This window comes from Solea senegalensis, linkage group LG21 (assembly GCF_019176455.1).
Source record: "Solea senegalensis isolate Sse05_10M linkage group LG21, IFAPA_SoseM_1, whole genome shotgun sequence".
Lineage (NCBI taxonomy): Eukaryota > Metazoa > Chordata > Actinopteri > Pleuronectiformes > Soleidae > Solea > Solea senegalensis.
Window position 1 is genome coordinate 1715001 of NC_058040.1, and position 20424 is coordinate 1735424.

The window sequence follows — 20424 nt, forward strand, 5'->3', positions numbered from 1 at the left end:
ATCTTTTAAACGCGACATATTTTAAGTTCTAATTGTAAAACCTTGAGTTTGGCTTAGCCAGCTAGCATACAGGTAATGTTAACGTAATGCTACTTTTCCAGAGACAAATGATTCTGAACTCCTTATGACTATATTATCAATGTATTAGCTTAAGTTGTAAAATGAACATATTTTTAGTTAAGCTATTTTAACTAACTGTGCTAGCTATGGACTGGTCAGCTAGCCATGGCTAGCCTTGAGTTATCTTAATATTTATGTCTCTCTATGTGAAAGTCGTGAACTCAGGAAAAATAGATAGTTGTTGTCTTTTAACTTTATAAAACCAACATTATGATCTACACTCACCAGCCACTTTATTAGGAACACCTGGACTTGCTAGTTAAAGCAAATTTAGTATTCACTTCACTTTAGTATTCACTTCCCTAACACTAACACTATATAAATGTGTGTGTATACATATATATATATATATATATAACATCAGCACAGCTGGTGAAATCTGAGTTTTAAGAAACTTTACACTCAGGGAGGCGTAAACATGTAAAGTTCTCTGTGTTTACAGATTATTTCCAAAACTTTCAAAAACAGTATTAACTTTAAAATCCAGCATTTAATTGACAGTGAATCATCGTCGTCGTTACTCCAGGAAACATTGTCATGTTTTTACTGGACGTGTGCGTGTGCGCGTGTGTGTGCGTGTGTGTGTGTGCGTGCGTGTGCTCGTTCGTTGGGAGGAGAAGAAAAGATGCGTTCACGACGCTGCTGCTGTAACACAAGCTTCAGTTTCACATTCATTCATTCATTCACAGACACAGACGACACCTGGACTCATTAATACATTATTTTCCTCACTGATTGACTTTGTTTCTTTGACAGTTTTTAGTTTTTCTTCCACAGGTAAAAGCGGCTTTGTGGTCTCACAGCTGATTTTAAAGGGACAGTTCAGACTTTATTCACAGACACTTTTATCATGTTGTAAAATATCGTTTGCGTTCATGTTTTTTTTTCCCCCGACTTTTCCACTGGAAGGCGGTGACGTCACGTCTGATTATGGGGTGTGTAAGCAACTACACATCCCATAATCCTGTGCTTTAGGCCCAGAGTTTAGACTTTATTATTTTATCACATTGTTAAGCCCTGAAGCCCACTTATGTTTGGAGTTTGTTTTTTTGTTCGAGTGCCACACACGGGCCTGGCATATGTGTGATGATCTTAAACGAGAAAATAAACGAGAAACTTCATGGATTCATTTACAGTGTTTAACACCGGAGCTAAAGCTTTTATTGTGAAATAACTGATACTGTGCTGGTTTACTCACAGAAACCTGTGGAATGTATAGAATGTCATGACATCATTAAACGAGCTCAGGGTGTGTGTGTGTGTGTGTGTGTGTGTGTGTGTGTGTGTGTACATAAATAACCTTTTTTTTTTGTAACCTCTGCCAACGCCGCTGACTTTCCCACAGCGTCAAACGACACTGTAATATTTACCTTTTATGACAAACTTTTACTCACAAAAAAAGTCAAAATCTTCAATTTCTTGCCAGATTAACAATTCTCTTTTGTGAGTAAATTGCCACAAAAATTGGGATTATTTCTTCAACATTTAATCTAAATAAAGATTTTATTTCACAGACAGAAACATAGAGAACACTGAAGCTGCTGCTGGATCAGAGTACAAAGTGTGTGTGTGTGTGTGTGTACAGTTGTGAAACTCTTAACTGTGACAGTTTCATCGTTCTCTAAAGTCTCAGCTGACAGCATTTATGAAACCTTTATTAAAGAACTAATAATAATCCAGTCACAAGATTGAATTTTGACATTAATTACATATATATATACACACACATATATGTGTATATATAAAGACACACTACTTTAAGTTAAAGACACAGTTCATTAAAAAAGTATTGCATGTTTTAACAGAATTAACAGTAATCCAGTAAAAGAAAACACAAACGTGTGTTTTTCTGTTGAGTGAATAATGAAGTTAAACTCATTTTAAAAATTGTTGTTGTTGCCTAATTACAAGGCGTGGTCACGAGGAAACAGGAAATAGCAGTTATAATAAAAAGAATTATGATTTTGGGCTTGTGCACTGTAAAGCTAAGCTAAAGGTAGCAGAGCGAGTTTAGTAAGAACATTTTATACAAACTAAATCTACAGATAAATGTTTTACTTTCTTTTTTTCAGTATTTCAAGACCGCCAAAAGATTGTATATTTTAAGTTTTAAAATATAAAATTATTTCTTATTATTGTTATTTTATATACTGTGTGTGTGTGTATTTTCAGTAGTTGTCCACACTCCCTGCCAGTTGGTGGCAGTATTGCGCCAAATGCACCGACATCAAATACACGAAGAAGAAGTTGAGTCGAGTTTGCAAAGTGACTCGTGGTTTTACTGTAAAACAAACTTCGTTTCACTGAATTTAAGTAAAACAGAAACATATAAATGAAATGTGACAGTAAGTGTTGAAAGTGAGTTGTGTGTGTGTGTGTGTGAAACAAAAGACTGTTAAACTGTGACGAACGTAAAGAGGTTAGTGTTAGGCGGCGGCTTCTAGGACAGCGATGCTAAAGCTACATGCTAACTGCTAATAACAACGTCGCTGCGGCGTCAAAACTTTTACTCTTTATGAAGATTAAACGTAAGATTCACGTCAAACAAGAAGAAACGTTTGTCTGGCGTCTTCGTGTGACGCCGAGAAACGAGAGAAAAAGAAAAAAACGTTTAATTATTTGAATAAAAACTTTTACTTCTACACAGCGACACCTGGACTGAACACTGCCACCTGCTGGTGAGTACACGACACTGTTACTGGTACACAAACATATCACTATAGTTTAGTTGAATAAAAAAGAATCTTAACATGCTGCTTTACTAAGATGTTGTTAAACCATCAGATTCTTGCTGTAAAAGTCACAAGTTCAACTCCACCCCTGGCATGTTGTACTCAATTCCCTTGTAAGTCGCGTTGGATAAAAGCTTCTGCTAAAATGTAATGTAATGTAATGTAATGTAAAAATGCGATTAAAACACGGGGCGGCGCCAAAGATCCAGGTGTGGGAAATCGCATCACTTCAGTTTTTATTTATTTTAAAATGAAATCATTTTAATATGTGAAATATAGATGATTCTGTGTTTATTTAGTAATACAGTTAAGCATTGAATTAAAATGGTATTCTTTTAAAAATGGCAGGCTGAATTACGTGGTCATAGATTTACGTAGTTACATTACTAACCAACTAACGGAAATAGATATTGTGATTGTGAAAGCATCAGTTTGAGGAGAAAAGTTTTTTTATTTAAATCATGTTTATGTGTAAAATCAGACACAGTTTTTGTTGCTATTTTAATTTAGAGAATTCTTTTTGACTTTTAATTTAAAACTTTTTCTGTGTTAACTGTACAGTTAGTCTGTTTACACTTTCATACTTTAGCTCAAAATCCAAGAACAAGTTACAATGTCTCTGAAACTTTCATTTCACATTCCATGTTTTCACACACAGATGACAGTTGACTGTTTTATTTTGAAAACCGGATGAACACGGAGAAACGAGTGTCCAATAGTTTGATGCAGAAAAAAACTAATCTATCACCCAACAAACAAACAAATAGATCAGCTGCCGTGATTTTAAGAAGTCAATATCAGCAGCAAATTATATTATTTAACCTCCTTTACTGAAATATACATGAAAAATAAACGATTAGTAATGATTTGTAGTTACTTTGCTGCTTTTTGTGGCGAGAAATGACACTGAATCACAGTGGAATTGTGATTTGATTTGCCATATTATTATTTTTGAATCAAGTTTCACTTTTTAACACGAGTTACTGTCAAATTACTATATTTTTTTTACAACAATATGGAATAATAATAGTAATAATAAAAACAAAATCATTCAGCCCTGAAATAGAGAAATAAACCTTATCATTATTGAGATGTTTTAAAACTTAATGGGTTAGGGTTAAGGATTAATAAAAAACTTTTATATATTTTCTGATTACATCATAAACAGTTAAATCAAGTTTGTGTGTGTTGCGACCTTTGACCTCTTAAAGCTGCTTTCTTTCAGCAGTAAATCAGTAAAAGTAGAAACATGAAAGAAGACGATAGAGCAGAGTCAGTTTTCACTGGTTTTCTCTTTATTCATTTATTTATTGATCGTGGTGCGTTCAGGGACCTGCAGCCGTTCATTAACCAGCAGCCGCCGCTGCAGCAGGAACAACAGAGCTTTTTGTGACAGGAATAAAAATATCTTATTAAAACAGAACTTAGAGAAATACAGAGTCCTTTTTATCTTTTTTTTGTTGTTTTAAACATCAGAGTTTTTGCGCTGACAACTCAAAAACAAACAAACATAAAAACCCACACATTTCTGTCTCTTTGATTAATGTTTAAATTCAGAGTTTTTAGAAGTCCACGAAATGTTTAACCCGGTTCTTCACAGGAGGACGGGTTCTGGGTTTGACTGTCGTCATGGCAACACAAGACTCTGTAAGACGAGTCTCTGCGGATTCCTAGGAGAGGTGCCGAGTGGGCGGAGCCAACAACAAAGGTTAACCCTGCCCACTGAGAGGCTGTAACAGTAACTCTATTAGTCACGTGTTTTGTTAAAGAGGCGACAGACGACTTCTACGTAAGACCAGAGCTGAACAATTCATCGCAATTGTCATTTGTTTGCTGTTTCTAGCAATTACAGAAATCCCTAAATGTTACAAACACTTCTCATCCTGTTTTTTACAGTGTTCATATTTATTATTAGTTCATAGTTCATATAGTTATTTCAAATTATTTACACTGTAAACAGGAGCTTGGTTTAAAAATATCACATTTACATATTTTATCCACGTTGTTCATTCCTAGTAAAAAGAGAGTTTAGTTTTGTCGCGATAGAACCACTGCGTTAAAAATGCAATAGTTTCCTAAGTCGCAATTTTCTTTAATGGTTCTATCATATTACACATTTTTTTCTAATTGTTTAAAATATACTCACCGAAAACTGCTAAATTTGTGTCACACCAGAAAAACTAAACACAAATCTTTCGCAGTGTAAATCGTGTTAAAAGCCAAATTGCTCAAACACAAAAAATGCATTTAAATCACTGGAATTAAGCTGTTTTGGTCGCACTGTTGTTAATTATTAGCTTTAAGCAAAAAACACTTGCATAAAACAAACTAAACACAAGTGAATCAAACAACGTAAAAAAAAAACAATTCCACGTTAACACATTTACGCGACAAAAATTTAAAGTAAAAGTCGTCTGTCCCAGCTTTAAGATCACAAGCGTCTACAAACTAAACAACAATCAAAAGTGCACTTTTATTTCAAATAAACACATTTTTTTTCAATCAGGGCAAAGAAACTACAGATCGTCGTGGTGGTAACATTCATACGTTTGATTTAGATCGTACAGAAAAACGTGCATCAGTGATTAAAAACATAAATATGTTAAAAAACAACAAATATAAGATGACAAACAAACACACACACACACACCGCGGTCACGTCGTTCTATGTTAGTTTAGGTTTTTTTTGGAAGGCAAATTTTTCTACTCAATATTTTATAAATTTTTTTAGACCTTTTTTGTGCTAATTATCATCTTTATTATTATTATTATTGTTCAGAGTCGTAGCAGCAGCAGGTTTTTGTGTTTTTTTTGGGGCTCTGTTTTCCTGCTGCAGGAGACGACGTCAGGTCACGTGATTGTGTTTACAGTGCAGAAACTAAAAAACATCTCAAACGCCACTGTTGTCGTCGTTTTCTCAAAAGCTGCCTCTGTATTGCTTTTTTAAAATGCTAAATTTAAGTTCGGAAACTATTCTTTTTCTCCGACTTTATCAAGGAGTTCGTCACTGCTAATGTCGCGTTCCATTTGTACTCGGAACTCGGAGTGACCTCGACAATCTTAATGTGGCAGCGACTTGTATCGTACACAGCGTTCGCATATAATTTACAGTAATTCAGTCGTACGTGACGTCGCGCTGTTTGAACGCGAAAATAACCTCCGAGTTCCAGTGTAAATGAAACGCAATATAAACTGAACGATTTCTTACGCGACAGAGAAACGGACGACAGCAGCGGTTGAGATGTTTTTTTTTTGCTAACGGCTTCCTGTGTGGTCGTTAAGAGGCACCGACTTCCTGCAGAGGTGGGCAGGGGGAGGAGCTTCCTTCCTGTCGTGACAACAGTACACCTGTTACTGGAATCGCCCCCTCCTGGACAGTGAGAGTGGCGGTGACGTCTTCGTTGTAGAGGCGCTTGATGCCGTCGTAGAAGTCATCCACTTCCATGTCCTCCACCTACACACACACACACACACACACACACACTCTATATTAAAGTGGACTCATTTGCTTAAAGGTACAGTTCAGAATAATAGAATCTACGTCTTTATCTCACTGTGAGACAAACTGAGCCCAAATGACAAAATCACACATTTGTACTTAGTGATGGAGGCAGCAGTGTGTGTGTGTGTGATGTTAAAATCACTGGTTTTCTCTCTGGACTTGGGTGTGGGAGAGTGAGTGTGTGTGTGATCATGGGTTGACGCTGGTGGGCGTTACCTTGCGTTTGGCCGAGGCCTTGCAGCGCAGCACGACCTTCAGCCGGTTACGATGGTGGACGTCGTTGTGTGGAGAGAGCAGTACTGGGAGGCTGCTGTCTGTGGACAAGGAGGAAGAGGAGGAGCTCTGTGGTGGAAGTCCTGCCTCCTTCTCCTCCTCCGCTGCTCCTGTAGGTGTTTGTGGTGGAGCAGAGGAGGAGGAGGAGGAGCTGGTGGAGGTGATGATGGTCCCTGCAGAGGAAAACATTAAGAACATTAACTTCCTCTGAATGAAATGAAATGCAATAATCAATATTTGTATCACTTCAAAAAACACTTTTAAGGCCAATTTCTCAAGAAACTAGAAATCTAAACAAACAAATGATTATTTTAACATAAAACCTGACTGACCTGTGGTTTAATTATTTAATTACATTTACCACTTCTGTTGAGCATTAGGACATTAGGATTAGACAAACACTTAGAAATGTTTCATTCTCCTGTGTTATTGTTTTAATAGAAATGAAGGCCTAGTTTTTAGATGAGCGTATCTGTCACGATTACAACTCTTAATCTAAATCTTTTACTTTATTAATCCCCTTACGGAAATTATTTCTCTGCATCTGACCCATCCTAGAATTAGGAGCAGCCACACTGAGGAGCACCCAGGGAGCAATGGGGGTTGGGTACCTTGCTCAGAGGTACCCCAGCCCTTTTTACCTGGTGGGGACTTGAACCGGAGGCCCTCCAGTTACAAGCCAAGTTCCCTTTCCACTTAATAATAATAATAATAATAATAATAATAATAATAGTAATAATGATGATAATAAATAATATTTATGTAATTAATAATACATCTAATAGTTGTTTGATCCATAAAGTCTTTTGTTTTTAGCTGCACAGAAGAAATCATGGATGTTATCGTCTAAGACAAACTAAAAACATAATAACTGCATGTTCACAGTTATCATGCGCAGACGTGTGGCTCCCTCTACACGCAGCAGTGGTTTTACCCGGTGAGGCAGCAGCGAGCGGCGCCTGCAGAGGACGGTAGATGTAGACGGTGTTTGGAGGCAGAGAAACTCTCAGACTGGACAGACGACGAGCCACAAACTCCCGACTCCGGATCAACTCAGAGCTGTTGATCTGACACAGCAAGAGAGACAGGGTGAGTCACATGATCCTCACTGACCAATCATTGCTGCTGCTGCTGTCTGTGAGTCAGGTACCTGTGCCCTCCTCAGCAGGTCCATGGTCAGGAGCAGCCAGTCAGGACAGCAGGTCTCCAGCTCCAGGGTGATGAGGGTCAAGGCCAGCATGGATCCTCTGAGCTACAGGAACACACATAAAACACGGAGCAGCTCAATGGACCGAGTCCAGCAGAGACGAGAGGGAGAGACAGGTGTGTGTGTGTGTGTATGTACCTGTAAAAGGCTGTGGTCAGACAGACAGTGGTAAAGTCTCTTTGTGAGCAGAGCTAGGTGCTGAGACCGGTTCAGTCCCAAAACAGCGTCCACAGACCCAGAACGACATGACACCACCATCGCATGGAACTAAGACACCAGGGAGAGAGAGACAGGACAACTGAGACACCAGAGGACTTTTTTTGTCACGTTTTGGACGACATACTAAAGTATGACTTTTTTTGTCAATTTTTGGACAAGATGCTAACCTATGACTTTTTTGTCACATTTTGGACGACATGCTATAGTACCTACAGAGGGAAAATAATGATAATAATGAGTGAAAAATAAGATTTTATTTATGTTGCACTTTTAACTGAACTCTACTCACATCTGAAGTGGCTGTGGATCAGTGGGCGCAGTGCACTGTTCTGTAACTGAAAGGTCACAGTTTGATCCCCACGTTGTCACTGTCGGCGGCTCAACTTGAAGGTTGTGGGTTTGATTCCCGGCTCCTTTAGTCTACATGCCGACGTGTCCTCGGGAAAGACACTTAAGATGAAGTGAGGTGAATGAAAGTGTGAGCGGATGAAAACGGTGAAACTGTGGTGTAGAAGCAGCTTTGAGTGGTTTGACTGTTTGTCTACGTCCACGATGACAAGCGAGTTGTGCCGATGTAGGACGGTGGAGGAGGCATCATAAACGATGGACTCCACGATGTTCACGTTATCTTGTTAACGTTGTGTGACCTGCAGATGTCTCCACACCCGTGTTTGTCTCTGTCCCTGTCTGAAGATTCACCGTCTGAACTACGACGTGCCGCCCCGTCAAAAACAGCACACGTGCACGTTAAGCATCCGTCCACTTCACTTCATTCCTGAACTCGCATATCTTTCAACACGTGCATGTGTCTTTTACAGCTGGACCCCATGTCGCAATATTAAAGCCAACATCGACATCAACAGGCAAACATTTATTTATGTATTTATTCAAATCCATGTTACATATTTTACAGCAGTTTAAAACTTGGCTATGAAACTGAACATTAAAAACGTATTTATTTCACGGTCCACCTGCAGTGTTGTCATCGCCCAACAGGGGGCCACGGCCCACACTTGGTTTATATACAGTGATTATGCACAGCATCATACCATCTTATCATCATTTCGTTGAAAACAACATGATGTCTTGTTTTGCAGGTCGTGTTTGTGTTTATTTGACTGATTCCTCCTCGTCTCTGTCCTGCAGCTGGTGCTGAGATGATTCCTCACGTCCTCACGCGTCTGCTGTGTCTCGTGTGTCTGTGCTCCGCTCGTCCTCAACCAGGTGAGTCATCTGCTGCAGGAAGCTGGAAACATTCAGCCTCAATTCGAAGTCCGTCCACCGACTTTCTCCAGAGCCTGCGTCGTAACACAGGTGCCACAGTTCATGCTGTATGTTTTTCCACTAATCAGCCTCACGCTAAAGCGAGTTCCCTGAGTCACATCGCTGCAAGCTTTGCTGTCAACACTGAAAATCCTGAGCCAGTTTCATCATGTTGGACAGAAAACTCGTCCATTTTCTCCGGGTTCTCCGGTTTCCTCCCGCTGTCCAAAGACATGCAGATTTGGGGATTAGGTAAATTGGACACTCTGAAACGTGAGAGTGTCTCTGTCTCTCTCTTGTCTGTGTGTCCCTGTGATGGACTGGTGACCTGTCCAGGGTGTGACGGCGCCCCCTGTGACGCTCATGTGGAGGATAAAGTGGTAGAAGATGATATAAAAGAGGATATCACTATAGAAGCTCACTGAGGATGCAGCCAATCTGCACTTTGCACACAGGGGTGTTTCAAGAGACTTTAGGGGCCCCACGCAAAAGGGTCATCGAGGCTTTAGGAGATTTCCAACAATCTTGTCATTACAGCTTCCTGTGCATAGCCAGAATTCCACAATTCTAGGGGGTTCTCATATACTCGGCATTGCTGTAATTTTCCATAATGAGCGATTCTCTGGGGTCCCCTCGAGGCTCAGGGCCCCAGGCCCTTGCTGGGAGTCCTCTGCTGAAATGCCCCTGCTTCTACGAAAATTGAGGAATAACTGAAGTTATGTAATGTTTCAAACGTGTATTTTCACATCTGCAGATGTACAATAAGATTATAAATATTTGATTTACAGTTATTTACACGACCTCACCTGTCAGAAAAGTTAGTGACGCTTTGTAAACCAGAGAAAATGCAACGCCTCCATCAGGAAGTTAGGAAGTGTTTGAAAAGTGCTTCTTTAGATTTCTCTCAATGACAAAAGTGACCACACGAGGCAGCAGTGGACCAACTATTTCAAGATAGCACATACTTAAGCAGGTGCAGAGTTTATTATTTATTAATGAACATGAAAGTGGCTTTTACTTTGGAGTTCCCCTAGTTGTAATTGTGGACGTACTTTTATTTTGAAAATTAACAGGAGAGTGGAAGGATATTGTATCAGTATTTATTTATACGTCCACATTTCAAAATAGTTTGACCAAGATGGCTTTTTCTGTGACAAAGCTGTAGAAGATGAGCGAGTGAGTGAGTGAGTGAGTGATATTCTGATATGGATTTTAGAAATCAGGGCAGCTGATGTTGTTTTGGTCCATACTTGATTAATTAGTCTATGTCAAAATACCCAACATATTACTTTAATATTCACATTTAGAACAACTAATTATTAACTAATCATGATAATTCAATTATACTGTATATCATCTCCACCCATGATTTTTGAAGAAAAAGGTCTAAATCAAGTGCAGTTGCATTTGCACAGTTCATTTCTGTCTATTTGATTGATTAAGGTCTGACGTGTGTTCTTGTTGAATGACTGCAAAGATGAAGGATACATCACTAGGACAATATGCTGGCACGATAGAGAGCTGTTCCAGTTCATACATGTCAAATATGAACAGTTTTCTTCATTGTCTGTCATTGTGATACAGTGAATTTACTGCAATAATAATAATAATAATAATAATAATAATAATAATAACATGTTTTGTTACATGAAGAGAAACAGACAGATTTGTCCTGTTTTCTAGCACCACTGCACTCGGTGAAGATGAAGGAGAACTCTCCTGCAGTCGGTTCTCTGGCCGGCCGGGTGGTGCTGCCGTGTCACTTCTCCATGACGGACGTTTCTCCTACACACAGTCCATCAGTCACGACACCCAGCCCTGCAGCAGCCACACCTCTCCTCGGTCCTGAGCACCAGCTGAGGATCAAGTGGACCAAGCTGGAGGGAGAGGGGGAGAAGGTGGTGCTGGTGGCCCAGGCAGGAGTGGTCAAGGTGGGTACGGACTACAGGAGCAGGGTGTCCGTGCCCAGCCACCCACTGTCTGTGGGGGACGCTTCTCTGATGATAGTGAGCGTCAGGGCCAGTGATGCAGGACTGTACCGCTGTGAGGTGATGCACGGGATGGAGGACACTCAGGACACGGTTCGTCTCAATGTCACGGGTGAGTCCTACACACACACACTGCATTGATACATTTGTACAGCCTAATCCATATATATATATGTATATATATATATGTATATATATATATATATATATATATATATACATATATATATAAATATATATATATATATATATATATATATACATATATATATATATATATATATATATATATATATACATATATAACATATATGTATGTCTATATATATATATATATATATATATATATATATATATATATATATATATAAATATATACATATATAGACATATGTATGTCTATATATATATATGTACAAGGCATGGGCCTTACTTTACAAAGAGCGCCATCTTGTGCTGCCACGTTCCTACAGTAGCCCAAAGGGACACATGTTTCACGTTCAGAGACATAAACCCACCAAACAGACAAGGATGAGTAGCTCCGCCCACATTCACCTGATGATGAAGGAGGGATCCAGCAGGTGAAGGACACCCTCAGAGTCGATGTTAGTTAGATGTTCGATTCTCCATGACTGTTTGAAAATAATGTGTCATGAGCTGTAATTCCTTCAAATGAACTCAGACTCTGTGTGTGGCAGTGTCCCTTACTCTTTTAATAACCGTTGCTGTACGAGCAGTGAGCGTGTGAACACTCATGAGAGAATCGTGTGACTAGTTATTTGAATGTAATAGACATTTGTTTATATTTAAAAGCTCCGCACCAGCGTTTTAACCAGTCCCTCTGTTTTGGTCTCCATGTGGACTACGAGCGCCGACGAGGTCAATGTTTGGACCCAGAAGATGTCCACACGCACACGCTGTTAACTTTAACTGGTCACATTAACAGTCAGTGTGCAGTGACTGAATCCAGATGTGCGACGCTGGCAGAGGCTGCACTGGTGGTTAGAGAGGACGAGGACTCTATCCTTAATATTCATTCAAGCTTGTGCACACATTGTTTTGTTTAAAGCGGCACAAAGCAATCATTTTCATTCACAATTATCACCGACTCTGCAGGAGCACCGTGTCATCGCCAGGGTTTCACCGTCACATTTACAGATTTAACTTCACCAAACTGCTGGAACCACATGTTCACAAAAAAGAATCTTCCAAAACAACACGTGATGGGAACCGTACTTCCAAAGCTTGAAGAGTGATCATCTTCTGGACAGAACAATTACAGCGGTGACAAAATCTATTCAGTCCCATTAAATCCATTCAAACTTATTGTCCCTGACTCACTGGATTAAATCCACTGACAGATAATCCAGGGCATTATAGAGATGTTTGAGATGTCAGCGTCAGACGACACTGGGCATAAGTGTTGTTTTGTGTCATTAGCTCCTTTATTTTCAGTTGCATGGGAGATTATTTTTGATTATTTCTGTGCTGGCACAGCAGCAGGAAGATGTGAATAGACGACCGAGCGACAGCTCAACGGGGATCTGTGTGTCTCTCATAGGGAGCGTCTTTGTGAGGAGGTGCGCAACAAAGCTCTCCATTCACTATTAATGTGGAATCTGTGTAAATGTCTGAGAAAGAGCTTGGATCAGTTGACAGATTGAGTTCCTTTAGAAGACTGTGGCGTTTCCACCGGACGAACTGTGAGGACAGGACCCCACAAATGCTGCAAAGGGAATTTACAGAGCTCATGGCAGCTCATGGCTCAGTGCAAGGGACCGGAGGAGGGTTACCAGTCACCAGTCACCAGTCATGGTTCTCAACCGCCTTTGTTTTCCAATATCACGATCACTATTGCCGTGTTGATATCTCGTACCTGGTACTTTCTTTAGTACCTGATCTGGTGAGGTTCCAAGCAATAGTCTGGTGTATTTAGCACCAGACTATTGACTATACTACATGTGTATACATATATATATATATATGTATGTATAAATATATGTATATATATATATATACTGTGTATATATATATATACATATTTATATGTATATACATATATACATACATGTATATATGTATGTATAAATATATGTATATATATACATATTTATATGTATAGAAATATATATATATACATACATGTATATGTATATATAAAGTATATATCTATATACATATATGTATATATATACATATATGTATATATACACATATATGTATAGAAATATATATATATACATACATGTACATATATACATATATGTATATATACAGTATATATCTATCTATCTATATACATATATACATTTAAATATACTGTGTATAAACAAAAATATAAATATAAATAAATGTTTGTTTCTATAACAAACGTGACAAGTTGTTTCCGCTTGTGTCCAGGTGTCGTGTTCCACTACAGAACGAGCAGCAGCCGCTACAGCCTGGATTTCTCTGCCGCCGTGGACGCGTGTCGTCAGGCAGGCGCCACCGTTGCCTCACCAGAACAACTGACTGCTGCTTTTAAGGACGGCTTTGACCAGTGTGACGCTGGCTGGCTGTCTGACATGACTGTCAGGTATGTGTGTAAGACAGTGTGTTCATAGACTGCAGTGAGACCTGACTGAGGGCGTGTTCGTGTGTGTGTGCAGCATCAGTACAAGGACAGGAGGCGACAAGAGGAGAGTTTATCCCTCTGCTTTGTGTAAAAACTGCAGCCTGTTTGTAGTCATTGTTGCCTCCGGCTATCTTGACGTAAAGCAAGTCACTTCCTGTGTGCAGCACGGAGTGCTGCGAGGTGACACAGGACCTCGGGAAAGGAAAGGATCTTTATTGTCATCGTTTTAATTGTCATTGTTTAAATAACTTTATTAGGTGTTACAGATATGGCCGTAAATGACTCACTATATTAAATTTACTCATGACTCTTATTGTAAATTGGGTCACAATAGTTTTCCATTTTTCATATATAATAACTAGACTGGAGCCACACAGCTGGTGCAGAGGTCACGTGTGTGCGTGGGTTTTCTCCGGCTTCCTCCCACAGTCTGAAAACATGCAATATGGGGATTAAATAAAGTGGACACTCTCCATTGACCATAGGTGTGAGAGTGAGAGTGGATGGTTGTTTGTGTCCCTGCGATGGACTGGCCAACTGTCCACGGTGTGTGACCCCGCCTATCGCCCTCTGTCAGCTGAGACCCTCATGTGGAGGATAAAGTGGATGGATGGTCTAGGCTTTTATTTTCTTCTATTATTCAGCCCAGATGGAGACAGATGATGATCCACTGTGAAGAAGAAGACTTATGTGTGTCTTATATGTGTCTCCTCATCCTCAGTGAATGTGAGGCTGAGGTCCGCGTTACCTCATCCTGTGAGTGCTTTTCTTCACATAGTAAATACTAGGCTATATTTATCTCTCTCACACACACACACACACACAGTTGGAGTCAGAGTTTGGATTCCCAGATCACTTAAACCTCTTGTTTAAGAGTTTAACTTGTTAGGCTCCTGAATTGTGACTACATGGAGGCATGATATTTATGTGTTAACTAAAACTTTCTGCTTTCTAAAATGTTTGCATGTTGGATTCTTCTGCTGCCACGAGCTGTTTTATTGCTTCTATTTCTGGGAGAGTGTTAGATTTGAATGAAAACACCATCACTCTTTTTCTTCTTCTTTTCCTGCAGTGAAACGTTGTGTGTGTGTGTGTTACCGTCTTCTTTCTGCAGATATCCGATCACCATGTACCGCCATGGCTGTGCAGGTAATCTGGGGAACAAGCCAGGTGTGAGGACATACGGCGTCCGGCCCCCCACAGAGAAATACGACGTGTACTGCTTTGTAGACAAACTTAATGGTAAATACAGAAGCACAAGTACATACTGTATATTTAACAAAAGACAGCTGTAACAATGCAATCAGTCATTTTTATTGAGTAAATTGTTCACACTATGTCATTTGTTGCTGTACCATAAAAGCGTTGGACCTCAACATGAGGAGAACATGTGTACCTTTCCTCTTTGCATTGGTTCCAACCATTTACTCCAGCAGCACGATGTTTTTTAAGCATGAACGTTTAGAAAACATGGACGTAGAGAGTATGAATATAAGATCTGAAGTCATATAAAAACACTGCTCTGTGTTACAGGCGAGGTCTTCTACCCTCCATCCATCAGCGATAAGCTCACCCTCCAGGAGGCGAGGGAAGAATGTGAGAAGCATGATTCTGTGTTGGCGTCGCCAGGTCAGCTGTTTGCAGCTTGGAGGGCGGGGCTGAACCGGTGCGACTACGGTTGGCTGTCGGACGGCAGCGTCCGCTACCCCGTCACTTTCCCCAGGCCTCAGTGTGGGGGGGGACTGCTTGGTGTTCGTACACTGTACAAGTATGAAAACCTGACGGGTTTCCCCGAGCCCGCGGAAAAGCACGGAGCGTTCTGCTTCAAAGGTGAGCACTGTGAGAAATCCCTGAAACCTTGATTCACACTTAAAGAGAAAACATGACTTACAGCAGTGTTTTATAGACCTCTTGGCTCGTGAAGCAGCGTGACTGAGTCCAAGTCTGAGGGAGAATTCCTGTCCTGCCCTTCAAATTAAATTTTTTTATTAATATACAGAATCTATCATGGACAGACATTTTTAAAGGTACTTTTTTCCAGCTAGGCAAGTTCAGACTCTTATTATTGGCACAAAGCAAAGTTCTTCTAGGAAAGTCTAGGTCTATGGTAATGCCTCTGGGGAGCTATTGGGGTCTAAGGAGAACAGGCTCCTGTAGAAATGAACCGGCAGACAAATAGATAGACAGAGAAAGAGTAAAGCAGCTTTGAGTGGTCAGCAAAACAAGAAAAGCACTATAAATACAGACCATTTACCATTTTGAAGGCTTTGTGTAAGAATGTAATGTCATTTAATTTAATGGTGAAACTCCCAACTGTAAAAAACCCCAGAAAAGATCCTTTTCTCCTCGTTTGCTTCATAATATTCCACTTTTCTTTCAATTTAAAATGCACACTTTCTACCAGACACTGTAAAAACATGGTGTTAAAAGATGGAAGCCTCCATAAAGCAAGGCCCTTGCCTAATGTATATATAAAAGTCTTATTCTATGGCTGTGAGAACCAAACACTTTTGATTTTAAAGTTTAGAATGCATTTTCACAAGCATATTTACTAGTTTTCAACATGGGACCTTTAATGGTGGGCAGGACCTAAAAACGACATAATATAGAATGTGTTATAGGTTCTAAATGTAACATTTGGAAGACGTGTGATATCTGTGTGATATGTGTATGTGGCCGTCCCATCCTAACATTAACACTCATATACCGTGTTATATGAAATAAGAAGAACAGGCCGCATGTCACAATCAAGAGTAAACTAGTTCCACCTAAGGTCAGCAATAGAAACAGCAAGTAATGAGTCCAGAGTAGACCCTGAACCCACAGGAGGGATTATATATCTTGTCTGGCTTGTGAACGCCTCAGAGTCTCCCAGGAGCAGCTGGAAGGTGTGTCGGGGTCGAGTGACGTCTTGGTTTTTTTACTTTGAATGCATAAAAGAGTTCATGATAACAAAAGCCAGGAAAGCATATGTGAAAACAGCTATAATAAGAGTGTAACTTACATGTTATATGACAGGAAATACAAAGCAATAAAGACAGAGGCGGGGCCTAAAACTGTGTCTTTTGAGAATGTTTTTAACTGAGGTGGAGTTTCTAAACTGCTGGTGGAGGTTGTTGAAGGATCCGTCCCCCGAGGTTCAGTGCTTTTATTTATTACTTTTTTATTACAAAAAAGTAAGAGTTGTGTTGACACCAAACATTACATTACATTACATGTCATTTAGCGGACACTTTTATCCAAAGCGACTTACAATAAGTAAGTAAATAAGTACAATAAGTAAACGACCTGAACTATCACTTGAAGAACAAATAAGATTTGGAATAATCGCAGGAGAATGAATGTCGGCTAACGCTGCTTTTGACTGGTTTTCCTCCAAAAGTTCAAATCACTGACACATACATGACGAGTGAAGTCACCACCACTGCTGGCAACATCAGTGCTGAGCTGTGTGACGCACAAACACGCCGCGCTGGCTGTACAGCGAGACAGAGAGAGAGACAGACAGACAGACAGAGAGAGAGAGGTGGTAACACAGAGGGATGAGAAAGTGCAGACATTGTTTTAAACCAAACAAGAAAAGAAGAAACTCCCACTGCCCTGTTTATGGTGTGGCACTTTTTTGTTTTTTTGAAGAGGGGAAAAACCCACTCTCGCACTCTCACACAGATACTGCAGAAACGGGACAGGTCCCTAATGCATCACAGCTGGAGCCTGCCCAAACGCACACACACACACACACACACACACACACACACACACACACACACACACACACACGCACAGAGGGTGGGAAAGTGGGGGGATTGCAGAAATTGTTCTGCTCTAAGTAATAGTTCAGGTTTTTAAATATGTGGTAGCTCGTTCATAGTCGGTGCTCACTTGGCCATGTGCACGTCCCCACTCATCCCAAAGACTCATCCCATAAAATCTACACTGCTTTAAAATGTCATTTAAAATGGCCAATCAGAAGAAGGCCGTAGTTTTCCTTGGTTTCCATCAGCAGACTGTTGAAAGTTGAAATGTTGGGTGTGTATGTGACGCCTGTGTCTGAAAATCTGATCATGAAGTTGTGTTCTTGACCTTTGTCCACCTAAATCAAAATACTTCACCGATACTTCAGCTTTGTATTACTAGAATAGTTGTAGTGTTTTCCCAACCTCAGTTTCCCCTGAGTTTAGAAATATCTTCATTCTTTTTTGTGTTACGTGTCCACCAGTGACACTTGGTCCGAGCCGTGAAACTGCAACGCTAACCCCGCACTTTTTAGACCCACTGGAAAGGGAACTTGGCTTGTAACTGGAGGGTTGCCGGTTCAAGTCCCCACCAGGTTAAAAGAACTGGTGAGCAAGGTACCCAACCCCCATTGGGATGGGTCAAATGCAAAGAAATGATTTCCCTAAGGGGATTAATAAAGTATAAGATTTAAAGTGTCCGCCATCTTTGCTAACAGTTAAGCTAACGGGACTGAGTGTCACTTGTGGCCACGTAACAAAGAAAAGAATGAAGATTTTTCTCAACTCAGGGGAAACTGAGGTTGGGTAAAAATACTAGTTCTATTCTAGTAGGCTAATGCAAAGCTAAATGCAAATCGGTGACGTAGCCCTTTAAGCTGTTAGCTGAGCTGTGCGCGAGGCTCACTCTCACTGACAACATGGCTGCTAGCAGATGAACCACTTAACAAAAACAAAGAAATTAATCCATCATTAGTCGTCAGTTCCAAGTTGTGCTTGTTGCTCGAGTAAATATTCTTAACTACGCTCCAAAAAAGAGGAGAGAGTTAAAAGGGAAGTACAACATACGTACAAAGTCAATTATGCCCCGTTTATTTAAGCATTATGTCAGTGACGCTCGAAGCCTCGAGACACTCGCTGCATGAACGCGGCACAAAGCGGTGTATTGTGTGTGTGTGATTGGAGTCTTGTCTTTTCTCATATGGTATATGTTCCACGTAATGAGATAGAAATCACGGAATAATCTGCCAGAGAGCCTCATGGTGCGTTCTGTGCTGTGTGGTCGTGCTGAAAGTGGAGGATTCTGGTTTGAAGCGGGAAAAATGTGTTTCTTATGAGTTCCACTGAAATCTTCTGCAGTCACAGTGGGTTGTGACGAGGGCGCTGCCTTTCCTTTTATGGCTCGCTGTACACCAGTGGCAGTCTGACGGCTCGCTGATTAGCATTTTTCCAGATAGTGCCCTTTTCTTTTTTTAACGAGTCATAACAATACTGATCCACTGCACAAACACATTTTCTTGGGTTTAGCCGAAGAGCCAGACTCCTGCTTTTGTATGTTTTAGCTCACTCTTGACAAATGAGGTTATAATTTAGACGGCTGTGGGTCATTCTCAAAACATACCACTTGATTTTTCTGCCCATTTAAGCACTGGTTATTATTAACGTGAAATGTCTCTGTAGTTTTTGGCAGAAACTGCTTGAAAAAAGAAATGTTTGGTGTGGTTTTCATACCCAGTCAGACATCAGCAATGCAATTTTTACCCTTTTACTTATTATACATGATGTGATACAGATAGATATTTGGAATTTAGTTGTAATTCAATGTTCTCACAGAGCTGAAATAGAAGGTGAACTCGGACTGAGGCTGATGACAAGTACAGAGAAGTAGTATGTTAGTAAGTATGGATACTGAGAAACGACAGCATTCTTCCAAATAACCACTAGGAGGCACTACAGTGCTCTTTAACTAACTCCAGGTGTAACATTACAAGACCTGTAGCTGTCAATCGTACGATGAATTCATGTACACATGTGTACACATGTGGAATACTGTTTTCAGTGTGAACGTAAAGCTGCTGTAAGCAATATTGGCTCCGTGTTGCTCTGAAGCTCCAGCAATCTCTTGTTAAGGTCACTCAATCTGACCTCTGACCTCTAGTTATCGCTTTAGTGCGAGTTAGAGGGAGTTGTTGTCGCAGATTTGTCCTCATGATGCGCGTCCTGTGACGTCCTGTGCGTTGCTGCGCGTGTGCAGCATCGTTTACACGCCGCGGTTTTCAACGCGAACGTTGTTGACAAAACTCACAGGGAACGCAAGATATTTCCACACTGGTGATTTCAGAGAAGCAGGAGGAAGGGGTGGAGTTTGGTCGATGTGTCGCCCAAATAGTTTCCATGGTTACTATGAGTTGGCAGCAGCCAAAAATGGCCAAATACAAATAATAACCTCTCACCAACGAAGCACTGTAGCGTGAAAAAAAGATGATTTCTATAAATAAAGACGTGACCTGAGACTTTTTTCTGCTTCCCTCACTTACAGCCTCGCTACCAGAGCCGACGACCGTGACTCCAGTGACAACTCCGTCTGTGGAGGAACCTGAAGACCCCACACACGATCCCTACACTACAGCATCGCCACCAACGGAACCGGAGAGAGCTGAAATCCAAACACGAGGAGCCAAGACGTCTGCGCACTCACCGACAGACGGGCCACACGCAGCCTCAGCACAACAACACACAACCCCAGCACAACAACACACAACCCCAGTACAA

At 40.5% G+C, this 20424-nt stretch overlaps 2 protein-coding genes across 2 annotated transcripts in view; one reads left to right on the forward strand and one right to left on the reverse strand.

The window, feature by feature from the left end:
- Positions 1–4125: 4125 nt before the first annotated feature.
- On the reverse strand, positions 4126–8128 carry LOC122758249 (cyclin-I-like). The gene is made up of 5 exons (XM_044012274.1): positions 7973–8128; positions 7778–7879; positions 7562–7694; positions 6571–6800; positions 4126–6306 (listed from the first exon to the last, which is right to left on the reverse strand). Exons 1-5 carry the CDS (start codon positions 8090–8092, stop codon positions 6130–6132), a joined length of 762 nt encoding a protein of 253 aa, XP_043868209.1. The 5' UTR covers positions 8093–8128; the 3' UTR covers positions 4126–6129.
- A 1035-nt stretch (positions 8129–9163) lies between these two features.
- Positions 9164–20424, forward strand: part of LOC122758625 (versican core protein-like) — a 31366-nt gene continuing 20105 nt past the window's right edge. Inside the window, exons 1-6 of the mRNA XM_044012888.1 lie at positions 9164–9277; positions 11000–11416; positions 13705–13879; positions 15033–15160; positions 15452–15748; positions 20192–20412. Coding sequence (XP_043868823.1) covers positions 9211–9277; positions 11000–11416; positions 13705–13879; positions 15033–15160; positions 15452–15748; positions 20192–20412 — 1305 coding nt within the window. The 5' untranslated portion in view covers positions 9164–9210. The remainder of the gene's footprint in view (positions 9278–10999; positions 11417–13704; positions 13880–15032; positions 15161–15451; positions 15749–20191; positions 20413–20424) is intronic.

What these genes read in the sequence shown, in the direction of transcription:
- LOC122758249 (XM_044012274.1), bottom strand. Translation starts at nt 8,092, where the DNA reads ATGGTGGTGTCATGTCGTTCTGGGTCTGTGGACGCTGTTTTGGGACTG. An exon ending in CTGACCACAGCCTTTTACAG is followed by an intron (nt 7,880 to 7,972) that starts GTACATACACAC and finishes GTGTTCCTGTAG; the next exon opens with CTCAGAGGATCCATGCTGGC. An exon ending in AGGCCTCGGCCAAACGCAAG is followed by an intron (nt 6,307 to 6,570) that starts GTAACGCCCACC and finishes GTGTGTGTGTAG; the next exon opens with GTGGAGGACATGGAAGTGGA.